General features: G+C 24.7%; 1 protein-coding gene across 1 annotated transcript in view; it reads right to left on the bottom strand.

Moving 5' to 3' along the window:
• Window positions 1-25,869, bottom strand: part of LOC113378516 (nascent polypeptide-associated complex subunit alpha, muscle-specific form-like) — a 109,500-nt gene that overhangs the window by 51,381 nt on the left and 32,250 nt on the right. The window contains exons 36-81 of the mRNA XM_026619058.1: window positions 24,077-24,133; window positions 23,948-23,995; window positions 23,684-23,728; window positions 23,521-23,559; window positions 23,263-23,280; window positions 23,148-23,192; window positions 22,186-22,242; window positions 21,505-21,534; window positions 21,367-21,390; window positions 19,260-19,340; window positions 19,155-19,181; window positions 19,003-19,038; window positions 18,119-18,175; window positions 17,977-18,006; window positions 17,834-17,887; window positions 15,305-15,337; window positions 15,150-15,170; window positions 14,873-14,920; window positions 14,580-14,606; window positions 13,857-13,892; window positions 13,421-13,456; window positions 12,951-12,977; window positions 12,847-12,879; window positions 11,848-11,892; window positions 11,746-11,775; window positions 11,322-11,360; window positions 11,123-11,206; window positions 9,520-9,558; window positions 9,363-9,446; window positions 7,239-7,283; window positions 7,057-7,104; window positions 6,919-6,942; window positions 6,359-6,412; window positions 6,187-6,216; window positions 5,183-5,239; window positions 4,536-4,562; window positions 4,409-4,444; window positions 4,092-4,133; window positions 3,396-3,422; window positions 3,289-3,324; window positions 2,898-2,933; window positions 2,805-2,825; window positions 1,341-1,385; window positions 833-862; window positions 642-671; window positions 485-568 (exon numbers count right to left, since the gene is read on the bottom strand). Of these exons, the coding sequence (XP_026474843.1) occupies window positions 485-568; window positions 642-671; window positions 833-862; window positions 1,341-1,385; window positions 2,805-2,825; window positions 2,898-2,933; window positions 3,289-3,324; window positions 3,396-3,422; window positions 4,092-4,133; window positions 4,409-4,444; window positions 4,536-4,562; window positions 5,183-5,239; window positions 6,187-6,216; window positions 6,359-6,412; window positions 6,919-6,942; window positions 7,057-7,104; window positions 7,239-7,283; window positions 9,363-9,446; window positions 9,520-9,558; window positions 11,123-11,206; window positions 11,322-11,360; window positions 11,746-11,775; window positions 11,848-11,892; window positions 12,847-12,879; window positions 12,951-12,977; window positions 13,421-13,456; window positions 13,857-13,892; window positions 14,580-14,606; window positions 14,873-14,920; window positions 15,150-15,170; window positions 15,305-15,337; window positions 17,834-17,887; window positions 17,977-18,006; window positions 18,119-18,175; window positions 19,003-19,038; window positions 19,155-19,181; window positions 19,260-19,340; window positions 21,367-21,390; window positions 21,505-21,534; window positions 22,186-22,242; window positions 23,148-23,192; window positions 23,263-23,280; window positions 23,521-23,559; window positions 23,684-23,728; window positions 23,948-23,995; window positions 24,077-24,133 (1,902 nt within the window). The remainder of the gene's footprint in view (window positions 1-484; window positions 569-641; window positions 672-832; window positions 863-1,340; window positions 1,386-2,804; window positions 2,826-2,897; window positions 2,934-3,288; window positions 3,325-3,395; window positions 3,423-4,091; window positions 4,134-4,408; window positions 4,445-4,535; window positions 4,563-5,182; window positions 5,240-6,186; window positions 6,217-6,358; window positions 6,413-6,918; window positions 6,943-7,056; window positions 7,105-7,238; window positions 7,284-9,362; window positions 9,447-9,519; window positions 9,559-11,122; window positions 11,207-11,321; window positions 11,361-11,745; window positions 11,776-11,847; window positions 11,893-12,846; window positions 12,880-12,950; window positions 12,978-13,420; window positions 13,457-13,856; window positions 13,893-14,579; window positions 14,607-14,872; window positions 14,921-15,149; window positions 15,171-15,304; window positions 15,338-17,833; window positions 17,888-17,976; window positions 18,007-18,118; window positions 18,176-19,002; window positions 19,039-19,154; window positions 19,182-19,259; window positions 19,341-21,366; window positions 21,391-21,504; window positions 21,535-22,185; window positions 22,243-23,147; window positions 23,193-23,262; window positions 23,281-23,520; window positions 23,560-23,683; window positions 23,729-23,947; window positions 23,996-24,076; window positions 24,134-25,869) is intronic.

Here is a 25,869-nt window from a genome sequence, read left to right as displayed (position 1 = left end):
ATTCGGAATAGAATTTTTAACCTTATTTCGATTTTTTCCTATTTTCTATATCATTTACTATTTGCATTTCATAAAAATTTCAACCGTATTTTCATTTTTCTCAAACTTTATATATTTATTTATTTATTTACTTTACTTGCAAAAATATTTCAAAAACAGCATCCTATTTACCATTTGCAACATGAATTTTAACTTAATTTACAATTTCCCCCAACTTCATACATTATTTCATCGTTTATCTATTATAATTGCCGCGTGTGAAACACGCTTTAACCTAAAGCCGCCGCATCATCACACACTTTACTTAAAGCGCACGAAAACAACTCAATATGAAAACAGACACATGTGTTACCGGCTTTAGGTTATAAAGCGACTTCCACACGGGCGATTTTGTAACAAAAACGCATTACGATATAAAAAAATCCACAAAATCGAGTTAAGTCGTTATTAGTAAATATTTATAAATTTAAATACAATTTTTTACCGGTGTATATCCAGTGACACGAGGAACTGAATATTCTAGACTCGAAACTCTACTTGCATCGGGAGCTGATACATCAGCCAATGTCTGGTAATAAAAATAAAATAACAAATTAATATTTTAATATTTAAAAATTAAATTTTTAAATTGCTAAACTCACCATGCCCAATGCCGGACAAACTGGAGACCTCTGTAATATAATAAAAAATAAAATAAAATTTGTTAAATTAAATAAAATAATTTATAAAAAGTAAAATGTATTGAAGTAGTACATATTTATCTACATACATATATATATATATATATATATATATATATATATATATATATATAATAAAAATTAGAACTCACCGCCCTTGGACTTCCTCTCCTTGGAGATACCTACAAATAAAAAACAATATTAAAAATTAAATATTAATTATAAATTAAATGAAAAATTTGAGTAAATATTGAATATTAAATAAATTAAAATTAAATTTTAACTAAAAAATCTACAAAGTTAACAAGAATCTTTTCAATTAATTAATAAAGTGTTCAATGTGCAATTAAATGTTAAATTAGAGTTCTTTAACTCCCAGACTTCAAAACTTTACTTTTGCACCAGAAAATTTGATTCGCAAATGCTATATTTGTTTAGGCGTTTGATGTCATTCTGGATCTTATGGCAACTAATTAAAGTATTAAATAAATATATATGAGAAAAACATACATAAGCAGCCGGCACGCGTGGACAAGGTCCTCTCTGAAATTATATTATATAAATAAATAAATAAATAAATAAATAAATATATATATATATATATATATATATTATATATATATATATATGTGTGTATAATTATTATAATTGAAATCTCACCGGTGTATATCCACTAATTCGTGGAACCGAAATATCTGCCATTGCCTAGAAAAAAAAATAAAAATAAATAAAGACTGAATAAAACTGTAGTTGACATGTTATTATATGTCAAAACTTCATAAAACATCTATATATAGTCAATTTAGAAAAAAAGTTAAAAATTCGTTAAAAAGCGTCGTGTATCAATGTCGATATTAAAGTTGTTTTTAGTATGAATGTTAGTATGGATCTATATAAGTTGGAATAGGTTTATTTTAAAAACATTGCTAAAAATTACTAGACAATTTTATTATGTCATCTTAAGTAAAATTTTAAATTAAGTACTTCTGACAAAACTAACAAGAATTTACAAAATTCTATATGTATAGCTTATCAATTGAAAAAAAAAATTGAAATCGACTGGTTCGAAAGTACTTCAGTTTTTTTTAAAAACAAGAAGGATCATTTCTTTTATTGATGCTGTTTTTGTCTATTTGATTAAAAGAAGATTCTGCAAAACGTCTCTGTGATGTAATTGTTTTGTGATAATTCAGTGTATCAATGTCGATATTGAAGTTGCTGTTGGTAAGAATGTTAGTATGGATCTATATAAGTTAGAACAGGTTTATTTTAAAAACATTGCTAAAAATTACTAGACAATTTTATTATGTCATCTTAAGTAAAATTTGAAATTAAGTACTTTTAAACAACTAACAAGAATTCACAAAATTCTATATGTATAGCTTATCAATTGAAAAAAAAAATAGAAATCGACTGGTTCGAAAGTACTTTATAGTTTTTTTTAAAAAACAAGAAGGATCATTTCTTTTATTGATGCTGTTTTTGTCTATTTGAATAAAAGAAGATTCCGCAAAACGTCTCTGTGATGTAATTGTTTTGTGATAATTCAGTGTATCAATGTCGATATTGAAGCTGTTGTTGGTATGAATGTTAGTTTGAATATATATAAGTTGGAACAGGTTTATTTTAAAATCTATGCTAAAAATTACTAGACAATTTTATTATGTCATCTTAAGTAAAATTTTAAAAAAAGTACTTCTAAAAAAACTAACAAGAATTTACAAAATTATATATGTATAGCTTATCAATTAAAAAAAAATAGAAATCGACTGGTTCGAAAGTACTTTATAGTTTTTTTTTAAAAACAAGAAGGATCATTTCTTTTATTGATGCTGTTTTTGTTTTTTGAATAAAAGAAGATTCCGCAAAACGTCTCTGTGATGTAATTGTTTTGTGATAATTCAGTGTATCAATGTTGATATTGAAGCTGTTGTTGGTATGAATGTTAGTATGGATCTATATAAGTTGGAACAGGATTATCTTAAAAACATTGCTAAAAATTACTAGACAATTTTATTATGTCATCAAGTAAAATTTGAAATTAAGTACTTCTGAAAAACAAACAAACATTTACAAAATTATATATATATATATATATATATATATATATAATGCAAAACTTACTCTCTCAGGCTCTCCAAAGGCCTGCAAGAAAAAAATAAAATTAATAAATTTATCAAATATTATTTAAAATTATTCAAATAATTATATACTCACAGCTTCTAACTGTCGTGGAGCAACACGTCTTCCTCTCTGAAATAAATTTCAATTTATATATACATACACATATATTTAATGGTGGTCCTTAATATGGATATTTTCGAATTTCTTTGCTCCCAGGGGCTCAAATGTTTCCAAATTGATAAAAGAAAATTCTCGGAAAGTTTCAGCTCTTAATATTAACTCTAACATAGTCCGCACCCCAACCAAAGTTATTTTCAGTGGAAACTTTGGTTAGGATGCGGACTATGTTAGAGTTAATGTTAAGAGCTAAAACTTTCAGAGAATTTTTTATAACAATTTGAAAGCTTTTGAGATTTTGGGAGCAAAGATATCCATATGTAGGACCACCCTAATGTATATATTATATGTAATTTATAATTGTTACCGGTGACGGCCGACGAGGTGTCGTCTCCAACGCAGCCTAGAAAATAAAATAAATTCATAATATATAAATTATTAAATCTATAAATATATTTTCAAAATCCAACTCACCATCCTTATTTGTTGTAAACGAGCATCCTGAAAAATATATAATAACAAAATTAATTTAAAAAAAAAAACAAATACATTAATAACTATAAATTATCAATTAAAGGACCGATTCTGCCGCACAACAGACAAATGTTATGGCAAAGCCATGTTGCATACATTACGCTACTGAAACATACTGAATACTGTCAAAATATCATGTATTTGTTGTGCATTCAGGCGTTTTACACATAAAATGCAACGTCACTCGTATGTTATGAAGCTGAGTCAGAAACACACTGTTATCTAACATCGTTTTTTGACGTTTGTGCTGTTTTTAGTTTAGTTTTAGGTTTTCTATCTGACAACCTGAGAAATACGCCTGACTGCACAGCAACCGCATGGTCTTTTTCAATATTCAGTATGGAAATTAATTTATTTAATAGGACACTTCTATATTCGAAAGTCTATTTCGTTACACGAGTGAGATGCAAGATATAACGTAGCGAGTGAAGAAAAGAGAAAGATATAGTTTTAGATTTCAAGGCAGAAAGAGTAAAAGAGAGAGACTTATACGCAACTGTATAGTGTGACAAAGATAGATATATGTATATGAAAGGAGAGATGTCTTCTATGTTATTTACATTTATACATTCGTATTTTGTGAAAAATTAAAAATTAATTATATCAATATATGTATAATAAAATATTATAACTCACATATTCAGACATTGGCTGGGCAGCAGGACATACTTCCTGTATCTTGAAAAAAAAATTAATTAATTAATTATATATATAGGATTAAACTATATTCAGTTTTAAATAGTTTTAAATAAAATATTAATGGATGTATAGTAATAAGTAACTGTTTTTGAAATTACACTGAAGATGAGGGACACCATCGTCTCGAAACGTTTGTAATCATAAAATAAAGTTGTATTAAAAAATCTGAGTGCTCCTTTGTTCATATTAAACATTTAATATATATATATATATATATATATATATATATATATATATAAAATTATAAAACTTACAGGTGATGGCCGACGAGGTGCTCCTTCAAACAAAGCCTAAAACAAAAACAAAAATCCATTATATATAAATTATAATATATATATATATATATATATATATATACATATAAATATATTTGCAACTCACCGCTTCCAATTCCTGTAGACGAGCATCCTGAAAATTATATTATTACAAAATTAATTATTAAAATCAATATTTATAAAAATGCATATTAGATAACAATTTAATAATTCGATTGATAACAAAATCTTTAAAACAGTCTTAAAGTAAAACTTTTTAGGAGATGACTAAATGATAAAAAACAGGCAATTAAAGAAAACTAAAAAGATATCAAGTTAGTAATACTTATATATTCATATTTCATATAAATATATTGATAACAGCAACTATTTTTCGATTAATTTTAGATTTTTTCTTTACTTGTACTTTTTAAATTATTTTTTTGTATTTTTATTTGTTTATATCGAATTTCGTTTGAACAACACTAGAGTGAAAGAGAGCGTTGCATACAGAACCGTGTGTGCGAGTGAATAAAATATATGCGTAGTGTCGTCCATAATAAAAATAAATGTTGAAACTCGGACACATAATTTAAATATTCAAATTATAAGGTATATATATATATATATATATATATAATAAAATAAAATACAATATTTACTTACAAAACGAGACACTGGTGGCCTTCCAGGCGACCCAGCAGGACACACTTCCTAAATAATAAAATATTTGCAATAATTATATATATATATATATATATATATATATATTACCGGTGTTCTAGCTCCAGAAATTGCGCTCAACTCCGGTGACGTCACTTCAGCCAAAGTCTGAAATAAAAAATATATTAATTTTAAATACATTTTTACAAATACATTTTTTAATTTGTATTTTAATAGCTGATAATTTAATAATTATATAAATTATTATTTTGTTATGTTAGATTTATTTATTCAACAATATAAAAAATGCAAGATAAATATTAAATTTTTTTAGCAAAGTTTGGTATAGTAGTAAATTAAAAAAAAAAATTATTTAGTTACAGGTTATGTCTGTATATAAACAAAAAAAAGTTAAAAAATTCAATTGGCGAAAGTTTGCAATATATTTAGAAGAGAATAAACCAATACATTTGTAATTCAAAAAATTCGAATCAGTATAAGACAATGTTATCGGAACATGTCAATATAGTTTGAACCATACTTTTAATACTAATAATCCTATTATTTTACATAAGAAAAAGAATGGTGACCTCTGAAAATTTGCTTAATTTTTATTTATTTTATACTCCCTTTGCATTAATTAAAGAAACTTTTACTATTTAAGTACATGACTCTTATCATAATATCATTAATTTTTTTGAAAATAATTTTTCAAATCTTTGACTCTTGGTTTTCATAGTCTATTTGATTTTGTGTTTCCATATTTTTGTTAATCAAATTGTATTGTTTATTTTTGATATGTTAATTAATAAATAAATTGTTATTATTTTTCCTGGTGTGGTACGTATCAATTTTTTACTTGCCATCTTATCTTTTAATCTATAATAAAGTTTAAATATATTTGTATTAAAAAAAATTCAAAAAAAAGGGTTGCTGAATCATGACACACAATCCATGTCGAAACGTATATTAAATAATTTATTATTTATTTGTTTTCTTTTTATTTCGACAATCGGCTGAAAATCAACATTCAAGATATATATATATATATATATATATATGTATATATATATATATATATATATATATAAGATATATATTAAAAATCTACTCACCATGCCCATTTGTGGGCTCCTTCGACAAACCTAGAAAAAAATTTAAATCAGATTAGAAAATCATGCAACTAATTGTAATGTGCATAGAATTAAATATGAATAAAATAGAATAAAAGAAATATATATATATATATATATATATATATATATATATATATATATATATATTTACCAGTGATCCATCAGCAATCGGGCTCATATCTGGTGAAGATACTTCTGCTATTCCCTGAAAAAAATATATTTTGATAAAAAAAATTTTATTATATAATTGTTATATAACTTTATATTCAAGTAAAAAAAGTCTTCTTAAATTGGATAAAAAAGCAAAACAAAACATTTGGGTTAATAGTGAGTAATAGTAACTATATTTTATATATAATATACCTTTATTTTAGCTAAGTATTTCAAAATCTAAGATAGTGCAGAAAAAATAAATGTAAAAAATAAAATATATTTAAACAATTATTTATAAACAAATTAACATTATTTTTTATTCAATTTTAGATTTAAATTATTACTCTCTGTTTATTCAGGACAAACATCATGATCTGTATAAATTATGTAAAAAATGTACATTCAAACATTTTTTTAATCATGTATGTTGTTAAATGTTATTAATATATTTCTGTTAAATAATTAGTAATTACTTCAAGAATTTGGATAAAATATTAACAATGAAGTTTTAAACAACTAAATAAAATTATTATTAACAAATAAAATTTAAACACTCACCATGGCAAATCCTGGCTCCATTTCCTGCAAATGGAACAAAAATATTTAAATAAATTTAATAAAAATTTATATATAAATATATATATATATGTATATATATATATATATATATATATACAATTTATAATTTATACTCACAATACTAGAAATGTCGCCCAATTCTGGATACGACATATCAGCCACAGTCTAAAAAAAAATATAATTTTATTTAATTTTTTAAAAATACAATTGAATTAAATTTTAAAAATAAATTTGTAGTTAATATTAATAAATATTCATTAATTAATGTAATTAAAAATAAATAAACAAAAAAATCTTACAATATCTGCTTCTGCTTGTGCCTGTGCTTGTGCTTCTGGGGTCATCTGAAAAAATAAATATAATAATAAACAAATTATTAATTAGTTAACAAATATTTATTATTAAATGTTTAATACTGTTATAAATTGTATTATATAGTTAGACAAAAAGAATTTTTGAACAGACATTCAGAAATTTGAAAAAAGCAAATTATATCTCTACAACTACAATAAATAAACTTCCATACGTTTCGAGTCTAAATTTGGTTCTTCTTCGAAAGATACACACAAATTCAATAGACAAATACAAAACCACTATAAATTAGCAAAGTAGTTCAAAAATCGTGTTAATACTAATCAATTCATATTAATTCATATGAATATGTTTTGACAAGACAAAGTTTTTCATGCGTACAATGCTCCGAATCTACTAGAGGCACACACACAAGTATCAGTTAGGTGTGTGTCTGTGCCCCTAGTAGATTTAAAGCATTCTCTGTATGAATTCATACGCTTAAGGTTTTTCAAGGCAAAGTTTTTATACGTAAAGTATTTTGAATCTACTAGGGGCACAGACACAAATTTCAATTTATAAGTAGATATTGTAGAAAATAATACAATGAACATATTTGAATAAAACTAGTGGTGCATGTCATTGTGCACACTTGAGGCAAATTGCTGGAACTTTCCGTACCGAAATAAAATATTTGAATAGTAAATGTTTTCAAATAGATTATTATAATTACTGTAACTTTCGTTACTCGTATTTTATAAATGAAATATAAGTGCTTATAAATTGGACGATGACCTTTTTATAAGTTCACATAAAAAGAAAATAAACAAAACTTAATCCAGCGGATTTAAAACGAAAGACCTTACGTCATTTTTCTAAGAATTAAATAAATTAAAATTATTTGTTTGAAGTATGTAATAATATAAGTGAGCTTTAGAACTTTGCAGTTCAAAAAATTTTAATTTAAATTCAGTCAAAAACCCTTAGTGACGCAAATAGATGGATAAAAAATTGTGTTATTAGTATAGTAGTATACGAAAGAGGTTTGAAGTATGAGGGTCAAATTTAGGGTTACATGTGTTTTTTACAAAAATTTAAAATTAATATTCCTTGAAGTAGCCAGCATTTAACACTTTGTTTCATTGAAAATATGTAAAAATATAAAAGGGAAATATTAACTTACAAATCTCGGTGGACGTGGACAAGGACCCATCTGAAATTTTTAATAATATTTTGATTAAATAAAATTTATATATATATATATATATATATATATATATTAAATTTTTTATACAATTTTGATGTTGAAATATGTGAGATTCAGTTTTCAGGGCAATAAATCAATTAAAAAAATTGTATGACTTTAAAACATTTTTATTTTTTCCATACGTTTCGACACATTGTTTTGCGTCATCTTCAGTGGACTATGTAATTGAATTAATCTTAATTATTTCATAATTATAAATGTTCACAATGCACCAAAAAAACAATTCTTGTCACTTTAAATTGAACAATATATAAATTTTCGAATGAGTTTTTTATGAAATTGTAAAGTACATCACGCTATTCTGTGTTCCGATGCACGGGTGCAGACATTCATCAATTTAAACTGCATTTTATCATATTTAATGTCTATTTTTATTCAATATTATGAGTTAATTAAAGTAATAAAATGAAGTTTATAAAACCATAAAATTTTGAAACCTAAATAGTTCTTATTTTAATTATTTTAGAATAAACAAACATAATTGATATATATATATATATATATATATATATAATGTATTCAAAACCTCTTAAAATTTAAAAAAAATATCTATCACTTATATATACCGACGAATTCTAATTTAAAAAAGAATATATAAATTCACTATCTTCTACAAATTTCAATACAAAAATTGCCTCGTGTGAAACACGCTTTAACCTAAAGCCGCCGCAAAACACACACTTTACTTAAAGCGCACGAAAACAACTCAATATGAAAACAGTCACATGTGTTACCTGCTTTAGGTTATAAAGCGACTTCCACACGGGCGATTTTGTAACGCAAACGCATTACGGTATAAAAAGTGCACAAAATCAAGTAAAATCGTTATTAGTAATTATTTATTATACTAAATACAATTTTTTACCGGTGTATATCCTGTGACACGAGGAACTGAATATTCTAGACTCGAAGCTCCACTGTCATCAGGAGCTGATATATCAGCCAAAGTCTGGTAATAAATATAAAATAACAAATTAATATTTTAATGTTTAAAATTAAAATTTTTAAATTGCTAAACTCACCATGCCTAATCTGGGACTGACTGGAGACCTTCTGGGACTCTGCAAAAATATAAGAAGAATTAAACAAAAATAAGCATTTATAAAAAAATTTAATTGTTAAACATTCTAACATTAATTGAACGTATTAAAATGTGCAAAATGTTATGCAAAATAAATAAAATAATTTTAAATATTAACAAAGCATTAATAACTAATTATCAACTATTATTATTAACAAAACTTTCATAAATCCAAGTTTCATATACATTTGGTTTTTATTACCCAAATTATGACTTTTACTCTTAGAATTTTTTGTTAAATAAATGTTACGTAAATGCAACGTTATTATTACGTTCACTTGATTTACAGTATTATTATGTACTAATATAAGTGAGCTTTAGAATTTTGCAGTTCAAAAAATTTTAATTTAAATTCAGTCAAAAACCCTTAGTGACGCAAATAGATGGATAAAAAATTGTGTTATTAGTATATTAATTGTTATTAGTATAGTAGTATACGAGAGAGGTTTGAAGTATGAGGGTCAAAATTTAGGGTTACATGTATTTTTTACAAAAATTTAAAATTAATATTCCTTGAAGTAGCCAGAATTTAACACTTAGTTTTATTGAAAATATGTAAAAATATAAGAGGGAAATATTAACTTACAAATCTCGGTGGACGTGGACAAGGACCCATCTGAAATTTTTAATAATATTTTGATTAAATAAAATTTATATATATATATATATATATATATATATATATTAAATTTTTTATACAATTTTGATGTTGAAATATGTGAGATTCAGTTTTCAGGGCAATAAATCAATTAAAAAAATTGTATGACTTTAAAACATTTTTATTTTTTCCATACGTTTCGACACATTGTTTTGCGTCATCTTCAGTGGACTATGTAATTGAATTAATCTTAATTATTTCATAATTATAAATGTTCACAATGCACCAAAAAAACAATTCTTGTCACTTTAAATTGAACAATATATAAATTTTCGAATGAGTTTTTTATGAAATTGTGAAGTACATCCCGCTATTCTGTGTTCCGATGCACGGGTGCAGACAATCCGTCTGCATTTTATCAATTTAAACTGCATTTTATCATATTTAATGTCTATTTTTATTCAATATTATGAGTTAATTAAAGTAATAAAATGTTTATAAAACCGTCATAAAATTTTGAAACCTAAATAGTTCATATTTTAATTATTTTAGAATAAACAAACATAATTGATATATATATATATATATATATATAATGTATTCAAAACCTCTTAAAATTTAAAAAAAATATCTATCACTTATATATACCGACAAATTCTAATTTAAAAAAGAATATATAAATTCACTATCTTCTACAAATTTCAATACAAAAATTGCCCCGTGTGAAACACGCTTTAACCTAAAGCCGCCGCAAAATCACACTTTACTTAAAGCGCATGAAACCAACTCAATATGAAAACAGTGACATGTGTTACCGGCTTTAGGTTATAAAGCGACTTCCACACGGGCGATTTTGTACCGCAAACTCATTACGATATAAAAAATGCACAAAATCAAGTAAAATCGTTATTAGTAATTATTTACTATACTAAATACAATTTTTTACCGGTGTATATCCTGTGACACGAGGAACTGAATATTCTAGACTCGAAGCTCCACTGTCATCAGGAGCTGATATATCAGCCAAAGTCTGGTAATAAAAATAATAAGGAAATTTAATATTTAAAATTGAAGCAAAACTCCTTTAGACGCAATTCAAAACAATTAATTTTGTTTTATATTATATTAAAAATAGCTAAACTCACCATGCCCAATCTGGGACATACTGGAGACCTTCTGGGACTCTGAAAAAAAATTATTAAGAATTAAACAAATTATTAAATATTTTAGGCATTTATTGAATCTATTAGGAATATGACATCTGTTATGCCAAAAAAAAACAAAATAATTTGAAATATTAACAAAACATTAATAACTAAGTATTAACCATTATTATTATTAATTAAATATATATATATGAATAAAACTATAATAAATCCAAGTTTCATATGAATTTGATTATTATTACCCAAATTATGAATTTCACTCTTAGAACTTTTTGTTAAATAAATGTTACGTAAATACAACGTTTTTATTAAGTTCGCTTAATTTACAGTATTATTGAAAATTACTAATTTTAATAATTAATTTAAAGATATAACTAAGTAATAAACTAAATAATAAACTTACCATAGATGGTCGACGTGGAGGAGGACCTTTCTAAAATTTTAAATATTATTATTAATATTGCTAAAAAAAATATTTATATTTTTAAATATTATTATAACTTACAGGAGTTCCTGGAACGGCTAGAGGTACAGAATAGTCTCTCAATAACTGTAAAATGTGAATAGTATTGAAATGTAGTTTTTAAAAAAAATTAAGTATAATATATATATATATATATATATATATATACATATATATATTAACAAGTAGTAATCGGGCATAACAATTATTTGTCAAGATTAAATTTTGTTCTGACAACACTAGAGTGAAAGAGAGCGATGCATACACAACAGTGTGCGCGAGTGAGTAAGATATATGCATAGTGTTGTACATACTCAATATAAATATCGAAACGACCGCTCTAATATATATTAAAATATGTGAATTTGGTGCTGATATATCTTGAAAAGCTATGTTAATTCGGGCAGTAACACCAAGTAAAAAAACTGTTATGCCCGATTACTACTTGTTAATACATATGTAAACATCAAATTCAGAATCATACAATATATATATATATATATATATATATATAATAACTCAAGTCAATATTTTGCAGATATAATATAATTTATTTACTAATAACTATTTTATTATTTATTTATTATTTAATTTATTTACTATAAACTTTTTTATGTTTAGCTTATTTTAATTATTTTTAAATTTAATTAGATTATTTGTTGCAAGTATTTTTTGAAAATTCAATAAGTATTTTAATAAGCTATACAATATAATTATTTTGTTTAACAAATTTTAGATTATTTTATGATATTTTAACCAATTTAAGTGTCTCATACTACAATTATTATCATTATTTTTTTTTAAACAAATAAGTATTTTTACAATATGAGTATTTTCTTTTACAAATTTTTAGGAATTTTAATGTAAGAAATATTTTGTTTCACAATTTTTTAAGTGTTTTTAAATTGTGAGTTTTAATATATATATATATATATATATATATATATATATATATATCTTGATAGTTATATATATATATATATACATATATATATTATATAATTATATATAATTATATTATATATAATTTATAAATTTTACCGATGACGGCCGACGAGGTGTCTCCATCGCAGCCTAGAAAACAAAATAAATTCATAATACATAAATTATTAATTACATAAATATATTTTCAAAATCCAACTCACCATTCTTATTTGTTGTAAACGAGCATCCTGAAAAATATATAAAAACAAAATTAATTAAAAAAAAAAAACAAATACATTAATAACTATAAATTATCAATTTAAGGACCTATTCTGCCGCACAACAGACGAATGTTATGGCAAGGCCATGTTCCATATATTATGCTACTGAATCATACTGAATACTGTCAAAATGTCATGTATTTGCTGTGCATTCAGGCGTTTTACACACAAACTGCAATGTCACTCGTATGTTATTAAGCTGAGTCAGAAAGACCCTGTTATCTAACATCGTATTTTTGACGTTTGTGCGGTTTTTAGTTCAGGTTTTCTATCTGACAACCTGAGAAATACGCCTGACTGCATAGCAACCGCATGGACTTTGTCAATTGACATTTCTATATTCGAAAGTCTATTTAAAAATATTATAATAATATATGTATAATAAAATAATAAATAATATTATTACTCACATAATCAGACATTGGCTTGGCAGCAGGACACACTTCCTGCATTTAAAAAAAAATGTAATTATAAATAAATAAATAAATAAATATAAATATATATATATATACATATATATATATATATATCCGGGTGGTTTTTAATATGGACGTTTTCGAATTTCTTTGCACCCAAGAGCTCAAATGCTTCCAAATTAATAAAGAAATATTCTCTAAAGTTTTCTTCTAATATTAACATTTATACAGTTCGCACTTCAATTAAAAGTTTCGTATATTTATTATTAACATATGTCATTGAGTAAATTCTTGCGCCATCTATGATAGCATTTGTGAACTCAAATATAGTGACACTTAAAATATTTATAAATCACTCATCCTCTAATTAAATCCATGTGGTATATATATATATAGGTATATATATACATATATAATTTATAAAACTTACAGGTGACGGCGGACGAGGTGCCTCTTCAAACAAAGCCTAAAACCAAAAAAAACATGTATAAATTTTAATATATATATATATATATATATATATATTTATATATATATATATGTGTGTGTGTGTGTATGTGTGAGTTGATAGTTTTGTTGACGAAAGTTTGTTGAAATAGAAAAACTCTTTATTCTAGTAAACGTTTGGACACTTAATGTGTGTCGCCATCATTCAGTAATCTAAAAAAACACAATAACAATAGTTGAAATTAAATTTAAAAATATTTAAATATATAACAAAAATTATATAAAATTTATTAAACACTAAACTTGTGCCAAAGAACAACATAACTAACAATAATCAATAAAGAGAGAAATTAAAAAAGCATATAATGCCCTTCTAATAATGCGTGATGTTCGCTCGCTATGCATAATAAGACAAATTCAAGGTTACGCGACACGTGCGGTAGAGTGAGTGGTTGCGGGGTGAAACAAAAAAAGAGTGAAAAACAGAGAAAAAGATATAACGTACAATACTGTATATAACACTGTAAAGAATTACTTTTAATGAAATTTATAATGACTTTGTAACTGTCATGTAAAAAATGAGAGGAATTCCGTTTGTTGACACAAGAGGTATTAAGGGATATATATATAGGTAACGAATCAACTATCTTTATATATATATATATATATATATATATATATATATATATATATATTTGCAACTCACCGCTTCCAATTCCTGTAGACGAGCATCCTGAAAAATATATTGTAACAAAATTAATTTTCAAAATCAATATTTATAAATATGCTTATTAAATAACAAGTTATCAATTTAAATGATATTTGATCAATCGAGAGAGTCCGCTATTGTCGTCGGCAAAGTTCGCTCAAACATGTAACGTGCTTGAGCACTCTACATATACAACGAAAAACATATGAGGACTTGCATTTATTATATATATGTACATATATATATATATATATATATATATAATAAAATAAAATACAATATTTACTTACAAAACGAGACACTGGTGGTCTTCCAGGCGACCCAGCAGGACACACTTCCTAAATAATAAAATAATTGTAATAATTATATGTAAATATATGTAAATAAATATATATATATATATATATATATATATATCGTTAATTTTTATTCAAACTTACCTCTGCAACAGCCTGCAAAAATAAATAAATATATATATATATATATATATATATATATATATATTTATATATAAGTAAATATTACTATATTTTACTTTAGTGATAAATGTTAATATCTACAACTTACTTCCTCGCCCATACCGATAGCCTGAAACAAAAATATAATTATTTTATATATATATATATTTATATATATATATATATATATATATATATTTATATATATATACAAATATATATATATATATATACATATAAATATATATAATATGATTTACTCACCTCTTCTAGTTCTCGTTGAGTCATTCGTGTGAACTATAAAAAAAATTTAAAATTAGCTTTATTATAAAATAAATAGAAAATTATTTTTGATTTAAATAATTTGGTATAATTGATAATGAAAATCAATACTAAACATATTAGTAATAAATTTAAAAAAAAATCAGTTACTAAAATATTTAGTAAACAAAAACAAGCAATTTCTTTAATTTTTTAAATTGTCAATGTAAAGAATATTTATTATTGCTGTTTACTATTACTGTTTAATGTTTTTACTTCTACTTTGAACAAATATTTATAGAAATATTTCTTTAAATATTATAAATTTTGAATTATATTTTTGTTAAAATTATTTGGATTGAATAGAGTATTATATATAAATACTGTCGATGTTATTTTAATAAAATATATATTCTTTTATTAACTATATTTAATAATTTCTGCTTCAAATTTCAGTGCAAGACAATAAAATTAGTAATAAATTTAAAAAAAAATAGTAATAAATACAAATGATAATTTGTAAAATATTGTGATAATGTCAATGTAATAGGTATTAAATAAAGTAACTGAAATAATTAATATATAATAATAATAATAATGATTTAATTTTCTTGTTACTATCTAAGCCTTTTGTTTTTGCAATTATGATTGTAAAAATTAGACATATTCATTTAAAGAAAATGAAGTAAAATATACTAAAAAAAAATTAGTGATCCAATCGCAATGAAATATGTAAGTGAAATATCATATATATATATATATATATATATATATATATATAATAACTTACTGGAGAAACTCCTTGAATACGAGGCACCGATAAATCAGCCAAAACCTAAAAAAAAACAAATCCAATAATATATATATATATATATATATATATATATATATATATATTAATAATGTTATAATTATTAATATAAATTTATAATTACCGCCGCCATCTCCTGAGAAGTCATCTTACCAGCCTGCAAAGACAGAAACCAACATTAGTAATTAATAATTAATAAATATATTAATTATATATATATATATATATATATTATTTATACTTACTGAAGTCGGTCTGGGACACACATCCTGTTGAAATAAAATAAATATTATTAACAAATATTAATTGTTGAAATAAATTATGTATTATTAATATATAATAGTAATGATAATAAAATTATTAAAACAATGACTAATGTAATTATGACAAAAAAGAACTCTACTAATAAATGGTCTTAAGTAATTTAATTTCCAATAATTTTTTACATTTTTAAGAGTGTAGTTTTAATGAGTAAAAATGAACTGTACTGACGAACAAGTTAGGTCTTTTAGTTATAGTCTTATTTTTTTGAACATAGGAACTCTACTGACAATGACTTCAAATTAAAATATTTCATTAATAAACATATTGTATTTTCAACCATTTGTCATTTTCAAAATAATTTTTCTGTATGAAATTAGTTTCCGAAACAAAACAATTTTAACAGTGAATTTGTTATATTAATACATTATTTTTAAAAATTCATTTTTGTAAAAAATATAATTCTTCCATACTTTGAAGAACAAAACCCGAAATACAAACATATTTTCTATTAACAACAAACACTATTTTGAATTTAAAATTTCAGATTTGCTGAATGATGACACACATAAAGTGTCGAAATGTAGAAATAACTTAGTGTCAAAATTACCAAAATTTTAATTGTGTCATTTTTAATTTTTTGTACGTCGGACATTTACTTTACATACATTTTAGATGATAAACATAAACAAAGTATGCCGGGTCAGCTAGTATATATATATATATATATATATATATAAATTAAATAAAAAAAACTGAACCTCACTTATATGAAATTAATGATCTTTTGTACTTTGGACATTTCTCCAAATTAATATTTTACGGAGTAAAACAAAGTATGCCGGGTCAGCTAGTATATATATACATATATATATATATATATATATATATATTGAAATATATATATATATATATATATATATATAAATTAAATAAAAAAACTCAACCTCACTTATATGAAATTAATATGATCTTTTGCACTTTGGACATTTCTTCAAATTAATACTTTACATAGTAAAACAAAGTATGCCGGGTCAGCTAGTATATTTATATAAATTAAATACCTTGAAAAAAATCGAAAACTTATTTAGTAATAACTTCAAACTCTTAATACAAACTTTTAATGAAAAAAATTATTTTTGATAAATATGTAAAACTAATAAATTTTCTATCCTATTATTTTAGGAGATGCAACCCATTGGTTTACCATTTTCCTTTAAGTGACAATTATATAAGATATAATACTAATAGTTAATTATTAGTAAGAAAAATGCAATTTTTACTTGAGATTTTATATATAAACTATCATCTGCCAAAATTTATCCAACATGAAGTAGTTTACATTTTTAGGTAAGCGGTATATATTAGAATTATATAAAAAAATTGTAGACATGGGTACAGGACAACGTCTGTCGGGTCATCTAGTATATATACTTATTATATAAATGTAAATAACTTACCGGTGATATATCTGAAATGTCTCCCAAATCTGGCGACGAAACGTCTGCTACAGTCTGGAAAAATATCATAAATAAAATTATATTATATATATATATATATATATATATATATATATATATTTATTTATCTTTAATATACTTACAGCTTCCATTCCAGGACAAACTTGACCCGCCTACAAGAAATTAAATTTGTCAAACGTTTTGCAATTAATTAATAAAATTGTATAAATTTTTTTGCCTTTTATTTACTAATTTAATTTAAAAATAAAATAAGCTTAAACTCACTGCTTCTCCAAAGCTCGAAGCTCCACTTAAATTTGGAGCAGACATATCAGCCAAAGTCTGTAACAAAAATTAAAATTATTTTTACTAAGTTAATACATATTAGATTTATACTCAACTTATAATCTTATATATAAAAATAAAACAAAATATTAAGTTTTTAATTTTATTTTTTTTTTTAGAAACGTTATTTAAAATGAAGCAATGTATGGTTGCTCATACGTCAAATGTCAAATGGTTACAACAGATTTTGTGCAATAAAATTTAATAGGATGTTTTAGGTAAAAATTATTTAAATATAGTAAGTAGTTTTATTTATAAGTTAAAACTAATAAACAGGTCGCAAGTCTTATTAGAAACTCAAAATATCAACTTTTTTGAAATGTTTGAAATAACAATTTTTGTTCATGCAACTTGCCTTAGGGCTAAATGCCACTTTCAACTAGTTTAAATTACACGCCGCAAGGATTTGTGAAGATAATATTAATTTTCGACTTGCATTTAGTTACAAAATCTTTAATAACTTTTGAAATATTTACGCAATTTGAATGGTGTCTTTAGAAAATTTATGCAAAATTAAACGGTGAACAATATTGTCTAACATTATAAAGACCTACAACAACTCAGTATACCCTAAAAATGCATTTGAATACATTATTGTAATCTAGTACATATGCAAGAATTTGTAAAGGTGCCTTTAAACTTCAACGCGCATTTAGTTACAAAATCTTTGATAACTTTTGAAATATTAACGCAAAATCAATGATTTATTTAGCAAATTTATGCAAAATTGAATAATGAACAATAATGTCTAACATTATAAGCACCTACAACTACTAAGTATGCTCTAAAATAACATTTGAATACAATGACAAAATTTTACTTACCGCTTCCATTTGTGCTGCAGTAGCGCGTTCATTGAGCTGCAAGTAAAATTAATGTTATTATAATATATATATATATATATATACATATACATATATATATATATATATATATATATATATGTATATAAAATAATTATAAATTTTATACGTACCATAGCAGGCTGCCTGGGACAAACATCCTGAAAATTAATATTTATATTATTAAATTTGTTTAAATATTTTGTTTAATAAAATAATAAATAATAATAATATTTTACCGGAACTTCAACGTCGGAAACGTCCGCCAATTCCGGAGACGAAACGTCCGCCAATTCCGGAGACGAAACGTCCGCCAACGTCTGAAAAAGAAAACAAATATAAAATTATATATAATTAAAAAGAGACAGATATATATTTTTAGGGTTAAAGATATTGAAGTGAAAGAGAGCGACATATACGCATTCAGGCAGAGACGGAGTAAGATATATGAATAAAAACAAATAGATAGAAAATCTCAAGAAAGTTATATAAACACATATAACGATTTATATATCATTTTATTCGTAATTTTATCCTGCATTTTTTGTCTGAACTAAGAATTTTTGTATCTTTTATGGTTTGGCTTATAGAAAGCAATCTGTGTGAATATTCAAATGTTGAAATGCAAAGTGCGGTTAGGTTCGAGCAACTTACTAACCATACTATTCGATATTTCTCTAAAGAAACCATATTAAGTATTATACTCGTACATCGTTAGAAAGGCCTCAAAATTCTTAGTTTTTTTCCCATATATCACAACTTCGATTTAAGTACGGTGTGGCCTACAGGCGAGTTGCAGTTGAAAAATTCAAGAAAAATTGGAAAATCTTGAGAAAATTATATGAACACACTTAACGATTTATATATCATTCTATTCGTAATTTTATCCTGCATTTTTTGTTCGAACAAAGCTTTTACGTATCTTTTACGGTTTGGCTTATAAAACGCAATCTGTGTGAATATTCAATTGTTGAAGTGCAAAGTGCGGTTAGGTTCGAGCAACTTACTAACCATACTATTCGATATTTCTCTAAAGAAACCATATTAAGTATTATACATCGTTAGAAAGGTCTCAAAATCCTTAGTTTTCTTGCCATATATCGCAACTTTGATTTACGCACGGTGTGGCCTACAGGCAAGTTGCAGTTGAAAAATTCAAGAAAAACTGGAAAATCTTGAGAAAATTATATGAACACACTTAACGATTTATATATCATTCTATTCATAATTTATTTCTGTATTTTTCGTCTGAACAAAGTTTTTTCGTATCTTTTTCCGTTTAGCTTGTAGAGTGCAATTTGTGTGAATATTCAAATGTTGAAATGCAAAGTGCGGTTCGAGCAACTTACTAACCATACTATTCGATATTTCTCTAAAGAAACCATATTAAGTATTATACATCGTTAGAAAGGTCTCATAATTCCTAGTTTTTTCCCCATATATCGCAATTTCGATTTACGCACGGTGTGGCCTACAGGCAAGTTGCAGTTGTAAAATTTAAGAAAAACTAGAAAATTGCGAAAAATTTATATGAACACACTTGACAATTTATATATCATTTTATTCCCAATTTCATTCTCTATCTTTCGTACGAACATAATTTTTTCGTATCTTTTACGGTTTGGCTTATAGAAAGCAATTTGTGTGAATATTCAAGTAATGAAGTGCAAAGTGCGGTTAGGTTCCAGCAACTAACCACACTATATGATATTTCTTTAAAGAAAACATATAAAGTATTATACATCGTTAGAAAGGTCTCAAAATTCTTAGTTTTTTTCTCATATATCGCAACTTCGAATTCCGCACGGTGTGGCCTACAGGCGAGTAGCACTTGAAAAATTCTAGATAAACTAGAAAATCTTGAGAAAATTATATGAACACACTTAATGATTCATATATCATTTTATTCGTAATTTTATTCTGCACTTTTCGTCTAAACAAAGTTTTTTCGTATCTTTGGCGGTTTAGCTTGTAGAACGCAATCTGTGTGAATATTCAAATGTTGAAACGCAAAGTACGGTTAGGACCAAAATTTAATAAGAATCAAATAAAAATAACTAAAGATGAAATATTGCTCGAACAGAATATTTTTATAAAAAAATGTTTCGGTTGGTATTGATTTATTTCATAAAAAATCCCTTTTTCCTCTTTTGTTATACTAAATAAAATCCCCTTTTCCCTCATTTTCTCTCTTTTTTATACTAAACCTGTCATTTTTTAAATTATACTTACAAATTATACACCCATAACTTATAAATTTTCAATAATAATTAATTATCAATAATTATTATTAAAACAATATATCTACGTCATTGAAAATATTTTTAAAAAAACATTTTCACTCACCATATCTGGAACCGGCGGTTTAGCCTGCAAGAAATAGAAAAAAAAATGTTAATTATATTTAAGTTATAAAATATAATTTGAAAATATTTAAATATAATAAAAATATTATTAATAAATTAATAATATTTTTTAACTTACCGCAGTCGGCGAGCGCAAAGGACAAGGTGCCTGAAAATAAATAAATAAATCAATATCTGAAAATAATTTGAAAAACTCAAAAAGTTCAGCACTGGTTGAGCTGAAATTTTAGTATGACATATAATTCGTATCTGAAATGGATATTATCTATTTTTTACATCAGTCACATACCCACAAACGTATTTTTTTGTATTTTACCCTTTTTTAATGGTGGCGGCATCTACTGGGGACAAACATTATACTCTCTTTATTAAATTAAATTACTTAAATATTTTGCATTTAGATCAGAATTGCTTTTCACATGGACAATTGCATGGAAAAACATAAAAGTATTGTATATACACAAATCATGCAAAATTAAACTATTATGAAATTAATTATTTGTGTTATTTCTCATCTCTCAAGTAACATTAGTAGAAGGAATGACTTGTAACGGATAACACATAATGCTAATTTAGATTTCCATATTTTAAATTTTAAATTTTAATTATATAATTTTAAATGATGATGAGACAAACCTAGTCTAGAAACGTTTGTAAAATTATTATTTAATAATTTAGTGCAAAAAAAGTGTTGTTTATTCATATTTCTAAATTAATATCTATCTATCCATTCAGAATACATTTGTTATATAAATATATATATATATATATATATATATATATATAAATTTATATTTACCATCGATCCATCGCTAGAAACATCGCTCAACTCCGGAGCTGATACTTCTGAAACACCCTGCAAAAAAATTAAAAAAAAAATTAGACATATATTCACTATTTGAATAATAACGTAACAAATGAGTAACTTCCAGTAAATATAATGTCGACTTAAATGTTACGTACTTCTAACGTGGTTTAAAACTATCAGGTAACGTAGCTAAAAAAAGTGAAAAGGTGTCACATTAGTTGCGGTTAAGTCAGGAGAAATTTTTAAAATTAAAATATTCAATAAATTATCAAATCTAATATATATATATATATATATATATATATATATATATATATAAACATAGATAAGAGGATCGTGTTAGTTAAAACACTGAACCGATTTAGCTCAAAATTGGCAGGGAGGTAGTTTAGAGCAAGGAGAAGGACATATGATACGTTTTATCCCGTTTTCGATTTTTTCATTTATGCTAAAAATGCTAAAAATTATTAATTTAAATTATTGTAAAATAAGTAATTTAATATCGAGTTTAGCATTCACGACTTTTACTTTTTTATTAATTTTATCCAAAATTAGTCTATTTTTTTTAAACTAACAGGCCAATTCTTCGAAAAAATAGATCAAAACACAACGTGGTTATAGCAACGTTATGTTATGCTTATTTCTTTGTACTAAAAATTGTTAAAATAATTTTTAAAAACTAAAATTTTATCTGAATTTATTCATTCAAATTTCTGTTTTGAATATCAATTATATATTTTTTTAATTGTTAAAAACCTATGTGGTTGCTGTATAGTCAGGCATAATAAATTTACAACCTTGTGTTATATTCTTTTGTTAATGTTTTTGGCTTTTCTATGTTAGATTTTATATCTAGCATTTACATAGTAATACCAAGAAAATAGCATAACGTTATGTTATGGCCTATTTTATCGCAGAATTGGCCCAAAAATATAAAAATAAGTCAATTTTACCTCGTCTAAAGATGGTTCTGAAAGGTCACCTACGAATACTTGATGCTGAAAAATTTAAAAAATTTAAATAAAATAAATAAATGAATAATATTTTAAATAAAATTGTGGTACTCACCGGACTTGTTTCTGTTTCCTGAAACAAAAATAAGATTAATAAATTATTAAATAAGCTTAAATTTTAGCATAATTAAGCAATTATTAGATAAGATTAAAACATTATTAGAGAAGCTTAAGCAATAAGTTAGATAAGAGAACAAATACAAAATAAACTAATTGGATTTAATTTTAATTAAATTCTTGATTTATTGAATTTTTATTCACTTTTAAATGTGATTGATTGTGAAATTAAAGCAAATTATTTTATTTTACTTACAATTGGTTTCTGGCTAAATGGTCTCTCTGCAGGACTAATCTGTAAAATAAGAATTAAAATATTAAATAAATCTATCTACCTCATCATAATATTTTTTTGGATTTGTTTATATTATTTAAATAAATAATTTAATAATAATAATAACTTATTATATTCAACTCACATGTTTTGCAAAAGGTTCCATGACGTCACAAGGAAAACGTTCTTTCTGGAAAACAAATTTTAAATTAAATATTTTTGAATTAAATATATTGAATAGAATTCTTATAGATCTTTTTAGACTTGATTGAAAATTTAGGATTTCTAAATAAAAATTCCTTGAGACAAATTTTGACTTTTTCCTAAACGTCCGTCCAGGCCGTTTCTTTAGACTATTAACAATATAAAAATAATTTATAATTAATTCTAAGATTTTAATTTATCTCACTAGCATAGCTTGCTGCATCGGTGTCAACTGTCCTTCCATTGCATCAAACTAAGAAAAAAAAAATACAAAAATTATTTAAAAAAATTCAAACCGCCATGACTGTATTTTCAAAAAAAAGTTAAATTTTACCTCTAAAGCTTCATTCATCGACTTTTGGAATTCGTCAAGGGCGCGCATTTCTGCAGCCTAAAAATAAACATATTATTAATAAATAAATATTAAAATAATATAGGCCTACGAGAATTTACGAACTTGCCATAATTAACTTAAATTTTGCTTTAGTTGTTTGAAAATCTAAACACCAGAGTTTAACAATTATAAATACCTTATAATAAATATATTAAATATATAACAAATCTATTAAAACGTATTGACATTTATTAATCTAATATTTTTCCTGAATTAACCGCAACCAATGCGACACCTTTTCTAGATGCACTCGTCCATGCAGCATCATTACATCTTTGCTATGTAACTTGATAGTTTCTAACAATAATGTTAAAAGGGGAGTGATGTGGCAATACGAGTTGGCCACGAGTGCGGCTTAAGTATTCTTCAATTGTTCATTATACGATAAGAAATTAAGTGTATAAAAAACTGTATAAAATAATGTTTAATAAAGTTTGAATGATAAAATGTGAAAATTGAAAGGTGAGTGTTGTGGCAACACATAATGGCCAAAAATGTGACTTAGAAATATTTTTCTATTGAATTATTGAAATGGGAGATTCGATGTTTAAAAAGAGTGTATAAAATAATGTTTAATAAAGTTTAAATGCCAAAATTTAAAAGGGAGTGTTGTGGCAACACATGTTGGCCAAAAATGCAACTACTAAACATTTTTCTATTGAATTTTTGAAATAAGAGATTCGATGTTCAAAAGAGCGTGTAAAATAATTTTTAATAAAGTTTAAATGTCAAAATTTAAAAGGGGAGTGATGTGGCAACACAAGCTGGCTACGAGTGCGAATTATTAGAAGATTTTTCGATTGCCTGTTATATGATAAGTGGAGATTTCATGTTTGCAAAAACTGTATAAAATAATATTTAACAAAGTTTAAATGTCAAAATTCAAAAGGGAGTGATGTGGCAAAACATGTATGCCAAAAATGCGGCTTATATAAAGTATTTTTCCATTGGATTTTTGAAATAGGAGATCTCATGTTTTAAAAAACTGTATAAAACATTATTTAGTAAATTTTAAACGTCAAAATTGAAAGGGGAGTGATGTGGCAACACAAGTTGGCCATGAATGCGGCTTCCAGGAAACATTTTACTATTGACCATTATACGATAGGAAAAAATTTGATGTTTAAAAAAAGTGTATAAAATAACATAGGCATAGAAAAGTTGGTTTAAATGTCAAAATCGAAAGGGGAGTGATGTAGCAACACAAGTTGGCCACGAGTGCAAATTTTTAGAAGTATTTTTTGATTGCCTATTATACGATAGGAAATTTGATGTTTGATAAGAGTGTATAAAATAATATAGGCATAGAAAAGTTGGTTTAGATATCAAAATTGAAAGGAGAGTGATGTGGCAACACAAGCTGGCCACGAGTGCGGGTTATTAGAATTATTTTTGTATTGCTCATTATACTTTAACTGTATAAAATGATATCTGATAAAGTTTGAATGTCATAATTAAAAGGGGAGTGATGTGGCAACACAAGTTGGCCACGAGTGCGGGTTATTAGAAGTATTTTTGTATTGCTCATTATACTTTAACTGTATAAAATGATATCTAATGAAGTTTAAATGTCAAAATTAAAAGGGGAGTGATGTAGCAACGCAAGTTGGCCACGAGTGCGGCTTATAAGAAACATTTTTCTATTGCCCATTATACAATAGGAGATTTTACGTCTAATATTAAAAAACAAGTAAATAAATTATTTTTTACAATTGAAACTTACCAATAGACTT

This window comes from Ctenocephalides felis, unplaced genomic scaffold (genome assembly GCF_003426905.1).
Source record: "Ctenocephalides felis isolate EL2017-DRISC unplaced genomic scaffold, ASM342690v1 CF-g0.4_SCAFFOLD_01886, whole genome shotgun sequence".
Lineage (NCBI taxonomy): Eukaryota > Metazoa > Arthropoda > Insecta > Siphonaptera > Pulicidae > Ctenocephalides > Ctenocephalides felis.
This window is presented reverse-complemented; position numbering and strand designations above follow the sequence as displayed.